The sequence below is a fragment of the Atractosteus spatula genome, chromosome 14 (genome assembly GCF_055471065.1).
Source record: "Atractosteus spatula isolate fAtrSpa1 chromosome 14, fAtrSpa1.hap1, whole genome shotgun sequence".
In the NCBI taxonomy this organism is placed as follows: Eukaryota; Metazoa; Chordata; class Actinopteri; order Semionotiformes; family Lepisosteidae; genus Atractosteus; species Atractosteus spatula.
Window position 1 is genome coordinate 4,565,996 of NC_142719.1, and position 14,897 is coordinate 4,580,892.

General features: G+C 40.7%; 1 protein-coding gene across 3 annotated transcripts; it reads right to left on the minus strand.

The window, feature by feature from the left end:
• Positions 1–1,033: 1,033 nt before the first annotated feature.
• Positions 1,034–11,024, minus strand: nipal3 (NIPA like domain containing 3). 3 transcript variants are annotated; one of them, XM_088931614.1, is made up of 12 exons: positions 10,908–11,024; positions 10,627–10,812; positions 9,129–9,197; positions 8,593–8,764; positions 7,870–7,929; positions 6,913–7,058; positions 6,129–6,225; positions 5,771–5,906; positions 5,362–5,450; positions 4,242–4,305; positions 3,655–3,749; positions 1,034–2,332 (listed from the first exon to the last, which is right to left on the minus strand). In XM_088931614.1, the coding sequence occupies exons 2-12, from the start codon at positions 10,705–10,707 to the stop codon at positions 2,157–2,159; spliced, it is 1,185 nt and encodes a 394-aa protein (XP_088787740.1). In that variant the 5' UTR covers positions 10,708–10,812; positions 10,908–11,024; the 3' UTR covers positions 1,034–2,156. The 3 variants fall into 3 exon arrangements, with proteins under 3 accessions (XP_088787740.1, XP_088787739.1, XP_088787738.1); XM_088931613.1 differs by having other exon boundaries at positions 10,901–11,004; XM_088931612.1 differs by having other exon boundaries at positions 10,627–10,980.
• Between the last annotated feature and the right edge of the window lie 3,873 nt (positions 11,025–14,897).

Below are 14,897 nucleotides of genomic sequence, written 5' to 3' on the forward strand. Positions count from 1 at the left end.
ATTGACACAATCTTAAGAAGAAATAATCAAAACCTGCAGCACACAACTTTTCAATATATTATTCCATCCAGTTTTACCCCTGCAAGACACTTTGTGCAGTGACCCTGTCGTCTAATCAAAACTTTAAGGGATAGCCTTTTTACTGTTTTTTTTAATTACTCATGGTTTTTTTTTCATTCTAGGCTCTCGTCCAAAAGAACCATGTGCATATAATGAAATAAAAATAATTGCTCTGATATTCACTCTCTGTGTATATACCTTGAAATAACAACAGAAAGCACAGAAGATACACTAAAAAAAAAAACTTACTTGGGTATAATAGGAATATATTTCTTTTATGCAGCACTTTTCATTCCAAAGCGCTTTTTCACATATAGGAAGGGACCCACTTCATCCATCAAAGACTTACAGCTCCCACCTGGGTGGCAGCCAGCAGCCCCACTGCACAGCAGATCAGCTGGCGACATGAAAAATTCTTCCAACAACTGAATTAATGCAAAACATTAGGCAGGCCAGGCTGTCAAAGCTCAGAGTGGAATTCATCTAAGATGTGGCTAACACACATATTCTTTCAAACAGAGCTATGGGAGTTTTAGTGACCACAGAGTTGACCTCCATTTGCCATGTTTTCAAAAGGATGGCAACCTTCACAGCATAGTGTCCCCTCTCACCATGCTGTCTCTTTTCAGTAACCTGTTTTTCCCTGGAGGTCTACCCAGTAGACCAGGAATCAGCCTGGTTGTAATTCTGAGATCCGAAGAGATCAGGCTACATATTGAACTAACAATCTCATAAGATTACCATTTGGTGAAGATATGATCTGTAGATGAGATTTGAGCTAGCTTACAGTTTTACTGCATTAGTACTAAATTTGTCCCAGCTCCACAGGTCTTGTGATATTATTGCTCACATTATTTTATTATAACTAGATTTCAGTGATAGTTCCATTTAAACAGTCCTCAGGGTATCCTGCCACAAGCATAATAACGTAAATGAAATAAGGATAAAAATAAAACCACATGAAGGAGGAATACTGATATAACAAAAATAAACATTTATTGGACACCAAGAGCAAAATTTCCCTTTTTATGAGAAAGCTGAAATTGACTTCCATTGCAATTTTGTTTTTTTATCCTCTGTAAGGACTACAAGGTCAACGGCTCAACACTACGCACTGTAACAAATGTCATATTATAAACTATCAATTAAAATAATTAAGGTTTCTTAAATCTTAACGGAAATATCATTTGGAAGACAAAATACTTGCATTTTGGTTTTATTACCTTTACTTAAGCCCAAAGCATGGATAAATCAGTAAAATCGCAATATTTTTAACATGGCGGAATAAATAAAGAACAAAACAGGGAGGTCAACGTTGTCAAGAGCTCAAAGAAGTTAAGGCATTACGTTGGACACAAGAGCATCATAACATTATACATACTATACATTTTATGTTACATTAGCAGTCAACAAACAGAACAACAAATCATAAATTCTTATCAATTCATAAGTAAAGTCTTTAAAATGACAATAATAAATAAATTTAAGAGAATCCAGTTCCGTGCTTTGCCTACGAGTCATTTAACAGCTGAGCTGGAAATGGGTCAGAGATAAGCCAATTACGCACGCACAAAACTTACAGCATTATTGGAACTGAAAGTGGTGGCTGAAATAAACTTTACCACTTACACGTATTCACCCGCAGCATGTTTTCTGTATGGCTAAACCCTTCTGGGATAAAAAAGAATGAGCCGGAAAGTCTGCCGAGTAACATGAAGTAACTTGCACCAGTTTTCAGTTACTAGTTTAAACCAACCCCACCGTTTACCAGGTCAGCTCTAAGAGATCAGGTGCACAAACATCTCTCATACCGCATAAGAGTTTACTTCAACTACATGATTTTAACAAAGGAGGATACCTTGCATCTTGATGGGTGATTGCTAAGGCACATTCAGTTTCTTGTGCATTCTAACCAGCAGGACAGAGTTGCTTGGCATCAATACTGCCAATCTGGAATTCCAGAAACCAGGAGCTATAGCAATATATACTGTAGTGAGGAGACTGTTCTAATACAACAACCAAGCAAAACTGAGACTGTTCAGTCTGAGACTGTCCTTGATCTGAATTTGAGAAGATCTCGGATACAACCTCATATCTCATTCCTTTTTGAGGTCAGACACCCTGTATGGAACTGCAGCAGACCTGAGCTGCTCCTGCAGGACAGGGAGAGTAGCAGGAGTGACATTGTCATTGTTCACCAGGGCACCATAGGAGAAAGAGCCATTGTAGTCAGGTTGAATAGCCCGTCCCTTATCATGTATAGTTGGGATGCCTGCAATCAGTGGGGAAAAAAAAATATCTGTAAGCTAAAAAGCCTATGACTCCATATTGTATTTCAGGAAGCAAAGAAATTAAACACCCTGATTCTTTGATTTACTTCTGATCACAGCTCCAGGCTTCTGAGTTTAGTTCCAACTTGGGGCACCTGTCCATGTGGAGTTAATATGTTCCCCCCGGTGTTCTGGAAAACTCCCCATGGGTTTTTGCTAAGAGCTCCAGCTCCCAAAATTATGAGGGTTTAGGTTTTATTGACTACTCTAAAATATTGCTGTCCAGTGGGATTTTCAGGTTTGTTCCCAATAAAATAAAGTACTGGCTGAAGGATTAAAGGCATGGACAGTTTGGCGAGATGCAGTTAATTATGTCTGACTGTCTAGTGTGTATCATGTTCAGCTGACAGAGGAAGTGTTAGTGAGTCATGATGAAGTCATGCCATATAGTTAAACACATCTCGGCAAGCAAGCAGAAGATGGAGAATGTTAAACAGATGTAATGAAAACTGGGCTAAAAAATAACCTGAAGACCATCTGACTACATTTTTTATAAGATTAGATCTTAATCTTTTAATGTTGTCTTAATCCTAAATTCAATACTACTAGATGATTGCCACGGTTTTAAATTAAATCTTATTTCCTGTCTGTATCATAGAGAGAATTTAAATCACCTGAATACTGTGAACCAGAGATGCTGGTTTACCACACAGGGTCTCCCTTCCAACTGCCTTTATGCAAAGCACTGTCTGCCTCCACAGCACATACTTCTGCAATTATGATGTAAATCCAAATGCACAATTTGTCCCCATTGGTTACAGGTTAGTGTACTGCCACAGCCGCAGGTAAGGCACAGTACAGCTGAGCTATAGCAGAAATGATCTCTGCCTACAGCTGTGCCAAAAAACCATGAGGATATCGCTGAGCTGGACACTAGCTTATTAGAAACAAATTCTCACCTTTAAGTTGTGAAAAGAATCTTGCTAACTCTAAAAGCTAACAAGGGAATTGCAGATATAAGAAAGTGTCACTAGATATGCTAGCCTCTGCAAAAATGTTACTAAATTTCTCCTATAAATCACACAATTATATTGTTACTGCTTAGGACTTATTGTCAAAAAAACATTGATATTTGTTACCATTTTATTTCATTTTAATTTAGATTTAAAAATAAAAGGCTTCGGAGCCTTTTATATTTTTAATTCACATCATTAGTATATAAGTATACATTGAAACATTACATACTCTAGACTTATGTGAATTAATCTGTAATCATTAAAACGATGGTGTGAGTCCTGCACTGATGTGGCTCCCATGCATTTACCTTGCATGACATCCATTGTCACATAGGGTTCAAAAGCCTTCGACTTCTTCCTGTTCCTGGTGATTAAGAAGACGCCTAAAAAGGCAATTAAGCATCTGCAAAGATGATAAAAGGCATTTTCTGATGAGCACGGGTTTGCAATGCATCATCTCAGTAACATAGCTCCTCAGTAGCATGATTCCACATAAATGCGCAAGTCAGACTTTTGCCAATGGGTTTCAATAAAAGCAGCAGGACTACTGAATTGGACTACAACAGCAAGGGACTGAAGCCTGGAGATCTCATCTCATTCACTCTGCCTCTTCCTCAGTAATCTAAGGAAACATACAGGTTTATTCCATGCTGAAAAGAGAAGAAAGAAAACACAACGTTTCGGCCGTGGAGCCTTCTTCAGGTGTGAGGAAGGCTGCTTCTTAAGGAAATGTGCACACCTTGTATATATAAATGTACAAGTAAACATTTTCCCCAAGTTATTTAGGCAAAAACATTAATTATTATCATATTTTACACCAAACACACACTAAAAGCTTCTGCTCCTTTCTGCTAAACATTACACTAGAGAAGGATATGATTTATACTGTACATACCCTAACAAAAACATGCAAATGTGCAGTACATCTTCATGGTTAAATTCCAAGTAAAATATTGCTCCTAAAGCAGAAAGAGAAAAATCAGTCAAAAAAAAAACAATCAAAACATGAATTCTCTCATTTAAGTCACAGGAATCCAAATATTTTTGAGATTTTGATCTAAGGCAATCAGCTGTTTTTCACAAAGAGGCCATGATCTTTATTAAATGACTCAAAAAATTAAAAAGGTACAATTAATTAAACAACAATACACCAGGAGTACTCAAACTTTCATTCTATGCCAATAAAAGGACTTGCCAATAAATTAATTGCTCAAATCATCCTGTATTGCTCAATTACCATAGATGCTATGTTACCATAGATTCTTACTACAATAATTAAGGACTAGCTGTAGCTGCTTTGAAAGTGCCAAAGCTGGCTACTGGTATATAACAGTTATCTGACACTGGCATGCATGCTAAACAAGAGCCATGTTCCCCAAAACTAAATTATATATGTTTCATACAAACAGCTCCATAAGCCACTACTACAGTATGAAGGCCACAGTCAGAAATCATAAGATCCTGCAAATGTTGAAGCTACTATGCACAACAGGAGTGGCAACCTGTGGAACTATATAGGACATATATACATTTATTTACATACATTTACTTAGGCCCCTAATGTTTCAAAACACCTTCCTCCAAAAATGAGAGCTAGGATGTGGAAGAAATAAAAATGTCTTCAGACTGATCCATTTCCTAACTTCTTTGTCCAATTTAGGGTCGCAGGGGAGCTGCTGTCATTCCCAGCAAGCAACGGGCTCAAGGCAGGACACACCCTGTATGTTATGCCAGTCAATCAGAGAGCAGGCACAAACCAACACACATCACACCAGGGCCAATTTACCCAGAAGCCAATTAACCTACCAGTATGCTCCAGGGCTGTGGGAGGAAACTGGAGCACCCGGAGAAAAATCCCACAAACATAGTAAAACATACTAACTCCAGGCAGACAGCACCCCAGGTCTGGAATTGAACCCAGGGCCCTGTGCTGTGAGCTTGCAATTCTAACCACAGAGCCACAGTACCTCCCTACAGTAAGTCTTTGCACTACAGATAAAAATGATTTTCCTTACCAGCCGAGACGGAAAAAGACGTTGACAAGATATAATTCACACTGGCAATTAGTGAGGATTCGTACAGATGTGAGGCTTGAGTCAGGAATCTGAAAGACAAAGGCGGTATGAAAACAAAGAACAGGACATGCTGAATTTGCAGAGGGCCTTGAATATTGAATGTCCTCAGTCCAGCAGAGTTTATAAGCATCTCCAAACCTTGTCCAAATGTCCAAACTAAAAGGCTTAAAGTCCGATGTTTGTGATGCCCTAATATAGAAGAGCTTTAACACTGGCTCATCCAGATCTAAAAGCAAAAAGTGAATTCCTTGAATTTCGGCACAAGGCATTCAAACTTCTCAGTGTATTCGCAGCTGCAGGGGACAACTGACTGCCTTGCTTGTTCTGAATGGACGGTTGGTTAACTTACGTTGCCTGAAATACAGCCGTCGTCACCATGCACACAAACATGACGTAGAAGATGGGGTAGTTCAGTTGCATGTTTCCTTGTGCTGTGAGAACAATCATGCCAGACACTGCCTTAACTGTAATAACGGTCATGGAGCCTGGGGAAAGAGCAACGATTCACTAGCTATTAAATGTAACCCTTTGCAAATTACACAATACAGCATGAGTGTTAGATGTCGAAATTTAGTGAAATCAGCAGATGACTTTTGCTCTTTCCGACAGCATACTGGTTTTAACATTGTCTTTAAAATGCAGTTGATCACTTTTTTTTTTGCAATCACAAATGTACAATTAAAAATGTAGAAAATAGTCATACATACCTAGCAATGCTACCAGCAGGAGAATAACTACAAGGAAAACTACTTTCCTTTGCTTGTAAAAAAATAACAGGAAGCAGAAAGCGATGATTTCCAGAAGCTAGAATAAAAAGACATCAACAAAGAAAATTGACCGATTTTCGATTTGGTCAGTTTTAACAACTGTATTTAACCATGAACATCAAATACTCTTTCATTCAGTAATGTCTGTGTAGTATAAACACTTAAAGAACCTACATTTTCATATTTGACCATGTCTGAATGGGAAAGCTTATGGCTGAAATTCTAACACCCTGACCATGATGTCCTGACACAGAAAGTCCTGTTTATAGAGAATCAGATAAAGTACAGATGTTTTCTTATATTTGAAAGTACCACTGTTGATAAAGAAACTGAAGATCACAACAAAATAATGTAGGGATGGCATATTTTAATTGTTAAACCTTCTCTGACATGTAATGAAATGAGCTACTTCTACTCCTAAAATCACTTCAATTTATTTTCCTGTTTGATCTTTTACAGTTGTGTTACTATTTGTCTAACATTTGTAATTTGTATAATTCTTCAATTGTACACAGCAAAAGGATTTAGGTTTCAGAAACAGAGCAAATGTCTGTTGTGACTGAAAGTAAATAAAACAGTTTACATAAAGATTATAGATAGCATAAACTCACCGGTGAATGTCCACATTTTATTTTAGTCAGAAATGGCATTTTGTCTATCTGAAGCACAGCCATTCAAAGTTTAACTTTAAAACAAAAGGAAACTGAAGAGAAAACATGCTTACCAAATACAAAAGGAATGGCCAGCCTATGACATGCTTTATTATATTATCTGCAGTCAGTTTCTCATGAGTATTGGGCCCAAATGTTACAAACAGGTAGGTCCCCACCACTGTCAAGGCACAGCCTAAAAAGGATAAGATATAGCGTCCTACAGGGGATGGAGACACAGGAGAGAGTAAGAAAGAAGTTTTCATGCTGGTTAGTAATGCCAACTGTAAAAGAATGAGGTTAATGCTAATGAATGGCTGACAGACTTTATCAGCTTATAAAATGCATTCTGTGCCTCCTTCCTGTGTCACAATGCTTTGTCACTGATGTATTCATAACTTCTTCCTGTCCCTGTATTTTTAATAATTAGCAGGACTGGGGTAAGGACTTTAGACATATTTAAATTTCAGCAGTTAGGGTTTAGAAATGTTTAAGATTCATTACAAAACACAAGCAGAGTGTTATTCTAATACCATAATTAGAACAATAAACATTGTAAAATGTCTTGTTTGTAAATTGTGATTTTTCAATCAAAAGCAAGCATGATTACATCCAAAAGCAGAAGAGAACCCAGATTAATTAATTCACTAGTTAAGTAAAAACTACAATTTTGAAATATATCTAACATAAAAGACACTTAAGATGTTTAACAGAAACAGATTAAAGTTTTGTATAATAATACATAAACGATATATCTTTTTATTTGTCTCTCATATTGTGAAAATAGTTTTCAAGTAGCTTGGCACCAGATGAATTCGCAGCCCTACAATATAGGGCCATTGTTTCTGGCTGAGCTTGAATCTTTTAAAGCCACTGTCACTGTAGAGATGAAAGAGAAATTTCACTAACTGCTGCTGAACAGAGGGAGTAAAGATGGCTACAGGGGAAGACACAGCAGCAGGTCAACACTAGTATATCCATGCAGTTTGAAAGTGAAAAGCTTAAAATTGTTTACTGAAGACATTACTTACTTAAAAACTCCTTGAATTTCCATTTCTCCCTAAGAAAGATGAATCCTAAAATCGAACTTGCTGTGGAAAGAAAGAGCACAGTTCAGCGGTAATGCTCAGAACAGTACAGTCGGTGTGAACCCTAAAGGTCGACACACAGGAGACAGGCGTGGTGAAAATGAAATTGTTTCTGCCTGGCATCCTCCTGTGCTCCTGGCACCACTTTTAAAATGGCACAAGGGAACGAACTTCTGCAACCAGACAAAGAAAGCTTTAACAAACAGTTTTACCACAGAACATCATAGTAAATAGACATACAAGAAGACATTGCAAAAAGAAAAAAAAGCAAAGTGGAAAAAAAATCAGATGCTGAAGACAAAAATGTGGAAGTTTCTTATTGTCCTTTTCGTCCCGTCATGCTAAACGAGCAGCAGTGCCCCACTCTACACAGCGCTTGGAGTGACGGGTACTGTACGATACGATAGGAACAGAGCAGTGGCACTGTGGCTAAGATCTGCGTCTGTGGCTGAAAGGTTGCCGGTTCAAATCATGCAGCCGGCAGGGGAATCCTACTTCATTGGGTCCCTGAGCAAGGCCATTAACCCCAACTGCTCCAGAAGCCATATAAATGGCTGACCCTGCGCTCTGACCCCAAGCTTCTCTCCCTGTCTCATGGAGAGGATCTGCGAAAAGACAAATTCCTAATGCAAGACATTGTACATGGCCAATAAAGTGATCTTATACCTATGACAGACACAGCGTTGAGAGGCGCCACCAGCGAGACTGGAGCGAAGGCGTATGCCACGAAGATGCCCACTTCTCCGAGGAACGAGAGCACCAGTCCAAGCCACCATGTCTTGGTGTGGTAAAAAGGCTGCGGGTCCTTCGTCCCAGCAAGATGCATGTGGGCGTATTTCTGCAGGGGGAGAAAAACTCGGATGGAAAAACACTGTCACCCACTAATACAAACGAGGCTTTTTTGAGAATTGACAGCAATTTAATGCAGTCTACAGGATTCTACAAAAAAAGAGGCCTTCCAGTGAAATTCCTGGACAGAGATACTGTCCTATTCAGATACACCTGCCTCAGGTTACATGTCCAGTGACGAAACAGCGTGCAAATAAACTTCCTGCTGTGTTGCTGGTGTTTAATAACACAAGTCTCAAATGTTACATGTAACTCTGGTATTTTACAGAAGAGCATCAGCATTCAGAGAGACTTGACACACCCTCACTGATCCATTGCTTTAAAGCACCAAAGCCTGACAAAAGAACACTCACCTGCACACTCAGTGAAATACTGATGAGGAGGTTTCCGAATATAGCTAGCAACGTTCCAATGAGATTCTCCTGCAAATCACATAGCAAAAACAGTGGCTTAATACCTTCAAATACAAGATAAATACAGAAAAAAACATGCATGCATTACAATTATATTACAATTTGATGCATTACAATTACAAAGCCTTCAGAGGGTTAAAGACCTATCTTCGCATACTGTAATAGCACAGATATTCGTAACATTAGCCGAAAGAGGCAACTGATGTTTCGTTTCATATCATTTCCGTTCCGAACTCACACATAGCAGCAAAGCCATTGCTTGCCAGTAAAGATGAAATATAGGCAGAGCTTTTTTTTCCACTAACAAAGACATCCTTTTCAGATACCATGCCCTGATTAACTTACCAAGCTCTCTTACACACACATATCCCAGTACTGAGCTGTTTCACTGAACCATTATAAACAATATCATAAATATTGTTCGCCCAAGGCATCATTATTGAGTTCACTGCCAATTAATATAGCATTGTCTTGGCTGCACCATTGAATATCACAACATTGTTAACTGACAGGAAGGGGGTGTGGCTCCAGTGTGAACTCCCGTCATTGTCAATAACATCAGGGAGTGTAAACAACCACTTCCAGGCTACAAGTCCTTCACAGGGACATGGAGCTGTAAATTTATTGCACACAGTAAACTGGCAGTGCTCAGACTTTCAGCAAAGTAGGGTAACATTTCCTGAAACTCTCGATGGTGCATGATAGCAATGACAGGAACAGAGATAAGCAAATCCTTGCTCTTTTTCAATGCAAATTTTTAATAGTTCGTCCTACTGGTTCGGCAGTCACAGGAATAAAGATGGGAAAACACCGTGTTCTCTCCTGAGAGGCAAAAAGAACCTAATCCAGGACAATTAACCAATTAGAAAAAAACAAAATGTCCAGAACAAAACACACTGCCTAATCTATATACACACTGTATATACAATTATGGGCATACAGCTGAAGATGGAGGATAAAGCCTTCTAATTCCAGTTTGATTTTTAATTTTATATTGAGGAAAAACGACTTGTCAGTTTCACTTTCTCAGCTAAACACGTCGCCTACAGTTATTCTGTGAACTGTGTCTGAAGCAGTTTAAAAATACAACGTGACATAACAGCGGAGGGGCTGCTGCGTACACTTGCATGAATCTGTTTTTTTTTTTTTAACCTGCCATTTCCTCAGATACACAGCGCCGTTACAATATCTTGCAAAGCAACCCGCAAGTCCGCTCTCGCCATTGTTTCCGAAGGCAGTTTCATTGCCGGAGCTAGTGTACGCGTATTGTCACGACTGCACGACGATGCCTGTGCCGTTTCCTCCCTGTTTGAACACGACTATTACAGCAATCATCAGCACGCAACACTGGCCCCCTACCGAAAGGTGAAATTACGCATTACTCAGTACTCATCAATGGTCATTCAGTTCTGGCCGGAGCTGATAAAACTGTGCCTACCGTGTAAGAGGATTCCTTCCCAGAATCCTGGAAAGTTTTTACTTGCTTGAGTATGACGTCGGTGTCGTGTGCCACTTCCATTTTTTATTTCTATTTCTTCTTCTTCTTCTTCTTCAGCAGCTGTCCTGACAACACACGTACATCGACACCGAGGGCATCTTCCGTTTAGCTTTGCTGACCCGCAGCCTACAAAAAGACAGCCACCGAGAGGTGTCCTCAGTACCGCAGAACCTCACGCCATCTTTGAAACGTTGCTCTGCTCAGCTCAGCTCACCTCCTACCTGCCACAGGTTACAGGAAGGACCCACCAGGCGCAGCGGCAGACGGGGCGAGCGGGTCTATGCCGTCATCACTGTCGGGCAGGTGCGGCAGCTGCCTGTGGAGCTCGGGGTGCGCTCAGCCAATCAGGAGCCGGCCGCCGGCTGACGTCCGCGGTGCCGGCACGTCAGAGCTCACAGCCGGGGAGCGCTGCTGAGCTCCAGGCTCCCCAAGCCGGTTACTCGCCGCCGGCTGTCGCAGTTACTCCGCATCAATCGCGATTCGCCCGGGCGTGAGCGGAGGAGGTGTGTCTTAACAGCCCTCCGTCGTAGAAAGAAAGAGGAAAGGGAACGAGCCGCCGCGGACTTCCTCTTGCATTTAGTTCGGTCGCTGCTTGGGCGAGAACTCATCAAGTCTCACCCGAATTGCAAAATGATACGACGCCTTTAAGTGTTAACAATGATATTATTTCCCCGCCACATGCATCCTTTGAAACGTATGATCCGAATGGGCAGGTTCACTATCAGTTTTGTCCGGTGCATGATGATGCGCATTACCGGTTCCTGGTGTCGAGTAACATTGCAGCGCCTGCATCGGTCTTTTTGAGGTGTTTTAAGCATCTAGGGTCAGAAATCCGCTTGTACGGGCGAAGGTCGCAGCAGCATTTACAAGACATAGGTGGGAGGGGAAACCTCAGCACCCGGGGAATTTTCCACGTCGACCCGAGAAGAACATGCGGGTTCCACACCGAAGGATCCCAGCCCGGTCTGGAACCCTGGAGCTGCGAGGCAACGGCACTGTTTACAACGCGGCTATTTTCTCACGCAAAACAGAAAACACGTCTTTGATTGTGTCGGCGAAAACAAGTTTTCGGCAGCTGAGCGATCTTCGGGTGTAAGAGGCACCTTTGAAAGAGATTGAGGAGAGAAAATCTTCACTTTTCTCTTCTCGGCGTGGAGTTCATTCAGCTTCTACGTGCTACTCTGAGGCTGTCGCTCCCCGCTCGAACGTTTTTTATTGTGTTGCTTCTTTTCAAGCGGTTTTACTTGTCATGTCGTGTCATTTCCCAAACCGCTGTATACCCTACGGTGTCGCGGGACGCCGGAGCCTACCCGGCAAGCAGCGAGCGCAAGGCAGGGTACACCCTGGACGGGACACCAGTCCATCGCAGGGCAAGTGCAAGCCAACCATACATGGGGACAAACGTGAGACCACGATAAAGGCCGAGGGGGGAATTTGGCCCGGACACCGGGATAACTCCCTACTCTTCTCGAGAAATGCCCGGGAATCTTTAATGACCACTGAGAGTCAGGACCTCGGTTTAACGTCTCATCCACAAGACGGCGCCCACTACAGTATAGTGTCCCCGCCACGGTGTCAATCAGTTATAATAATAATAATAATAATAATAATAATAATAATAATAATAATAATAATACACTTTATTTTATGTAGCGATTTTAAAGGTGGCTTCTCAAAGCGCTTTACAGAATGACAACAAAAACAACAGCAATTAAAAATAATGTAAAAATACACAAGATAAACCCGATGAGAAGGCGCTCAGCAGACACTAGACGGTGGTACTAAATACAGTACAGTAGGAGCAGAGGGGTAAAGAATGGAACCAGTTCAGTAAAGGCTCTTTTAATGAAGAAGGTGTTGAGTCTGGATCTGAAGGAGTTTAGAGAAGATGACTTTCTGATATCCTTGGGGAGAGAGCTCCAGCGTTTAGGGGCGTAGTCTAGCGATGTTTCTGAGGTGAAAGAAAGATGTTTTAACAATATGCTGCGCATGTACATTATTGTTTTGCAGTACATCATGCATTCGGTAGATGGCGCAAACGTGCTGAGCTTAAAAACCTTACGGTTTGTTAAACTTCTAAAATGTGTCTTTTGGGAGATTGATGTTAGATCCGGCAAAAAAGACGTAAATATGGATGAATATCTATTTCTATTTTTATATTATTAAACGATCCATATATACTATTTCAACACAGTTCTTAATTTTTCTTCTTTTTAAATATCTTAAGAGTTTAAGAGTCTGTACAGTTTATAGTACGATAGTGAAAATTAAACACAATTTTCATAAATTCGGATTATTTCTTGTTATTTCATGTATTCAACTGGTTGTAGTTTATTCTTTCAGAACCTCTCCGAGGCACTAGTTTGATAGTAGCTAAACATCTGAGTTCTCATTTTGTAAATGTGCACCATCGATTTCCATCAGCCACAAGTTTATTTTTAATTAAAAAAAAACATCTCGAGTATCAAAACCTCCTTAAATCAAAACAGATTCCTAACTGGCTGGTCTGATATTGCGTATATATTTTTCGTTAGTGTTGCTTCTATAGTTACATCTTTTGAGCAATCATTTCATTTTTGTTTTACTAACAGGAAACAATGGTTAGAATTAATAAGAGAACGTCAGTCAACTATAGCGTGACAGGAACATTAAAAATAAAAACTCGCATGCCATTGTCTTGTGTCACAACAACTGCTGAGAGCCTTCGGCTGTTCTGTATCAAACCTCCCATCTTCACGCGAGGCGTGGGACTAACGAGTTACTATTGCTGAAGACCACAGCATCAAGCGTAGTCGAGCGAGTTCCATTTACTGTATGAGGAAGAAATCTATTAGTTTTGTGCAAAAACTCACTTCAATTACTTACATGCAACAATCCAGTATTTAGCTGGAAAACGAACGTTCACAACGCAGCGTTAGTGCGCATGAAAATAAAATAACAAAATACGCGAATATATTTTCATCGAATCAATCTCTGTTGCGGACATTTCGCTGAAGAAATCGAGACAAGAGAGCTGAGACGAGGGGAATTAAATCAATACATATTTTGCTACAATATTAACAAATTCCAGATCTGAATACTGAGGCTTGTGGTCTCAGTACCTACAGACAGAAAAACCTTGTTTTCCCTTCACAGCCACTGTGGACATCAGTACTTAGGCAACAGCATTTTCGTGAGAAAGCGTATTTGTTTTCTTTAAAAATCGTATACGTTTTATTAGTCTTTTTATTGAATCTGCTTTAACTTTTGCACTGATCCGCTGGTTTGGCAAGCTGAAAGGGAGTCAAATTAGTCCCTGGCTCTGATATGTCTGAACAGGCCCGCGTCTATTGATTACGAGTCTTGAATAAATTGAATTAAGCATATTCAATGCTAGGGTTGAGCCTGGTCAGTACCTGGATGGGAGCCTTCCTGGGAAGCTTTGGTTGCTGCCTAAAGAGGTGTTAGTGGGACCAGTAGGGGGCGTCCACCCTGCGGTCTGTGTGGGTCCTAATGCCCCGGTATAGTGGCGGGGACACTATACTGTAGTGGGCGCCGTCTTGTGGATGAGACGTTAAACCGAGGTCCTGACTCTCAGTGGTCATTAAAGATTCCCGGGCATTTCTCGAGAAGAGTAGGGAGTTATCCCGGTGTCCGGGCCAAATTCCCCCCTCGGCCTTTACCGTGGTCTCACGTTTGTCCTCATGTATGGTTGGCTTGCACTTGCCCTGCGATGGACTGGCGCCCCGCCCAGAGTGTACCCTGCCTTGCGCTCGCTGCTTGCCGGGTAGGCTCCGGCGTCCCGCGACACCGTAGGGTATACAGCGGTTTGGGAAATGACACGACATGACATATTCAATCCTAGAGGACCCTTCACGCCGTTTGTTTAACGAATGTCGATTACTCCCATCAGAGCACAGGAACAGACTTCTCAATTTAAAAAAAGTTAGGCTCAAGTTCTCTTTTAAACCTATAGCCATAACCTTGCTCAAAAGCCGATTCTATTCTTAATGTTGACGTGTATTGTTTTTGTGTTTAGTTTATATTGTATGTTGCTGTTAAATTGCCATTGGGGATAATACTTTCTCCTAATTGAAATGAGCACTGCAAAGAAGGACTGCGGTCTGAGCTAACGTTATGCAGACCTATGTTAATAGGGAGCTTGTTTTTTAATATGTTAAATTATTACTCGTAGTTATACATTATTCCTAGATGGATTTTGACTTTAAGGT

Coding starts and splice junctions, on each gene's coding strand:
- nipal3 (XM_088931614.1), bottom strand. CDS start 10,707: ATGGAAGTGGCACACGACACCGACGTCATACTCAAGCAAGTAAAAACT. Junction 9,198..10,626: donor GGAAGGAATCCTCTTACACG/GTAGGCACAGTT, acceptor TGTGATTTGCAG/GAGAATCTCATTGGAACGTT. Junction 7,930..8,592: donor CAACGCTGTGTCTGTCATAG/GTATAAGATCAC, acceptor TTCTTTCCACAG/CAAGTTCGATTTTAGGATTC.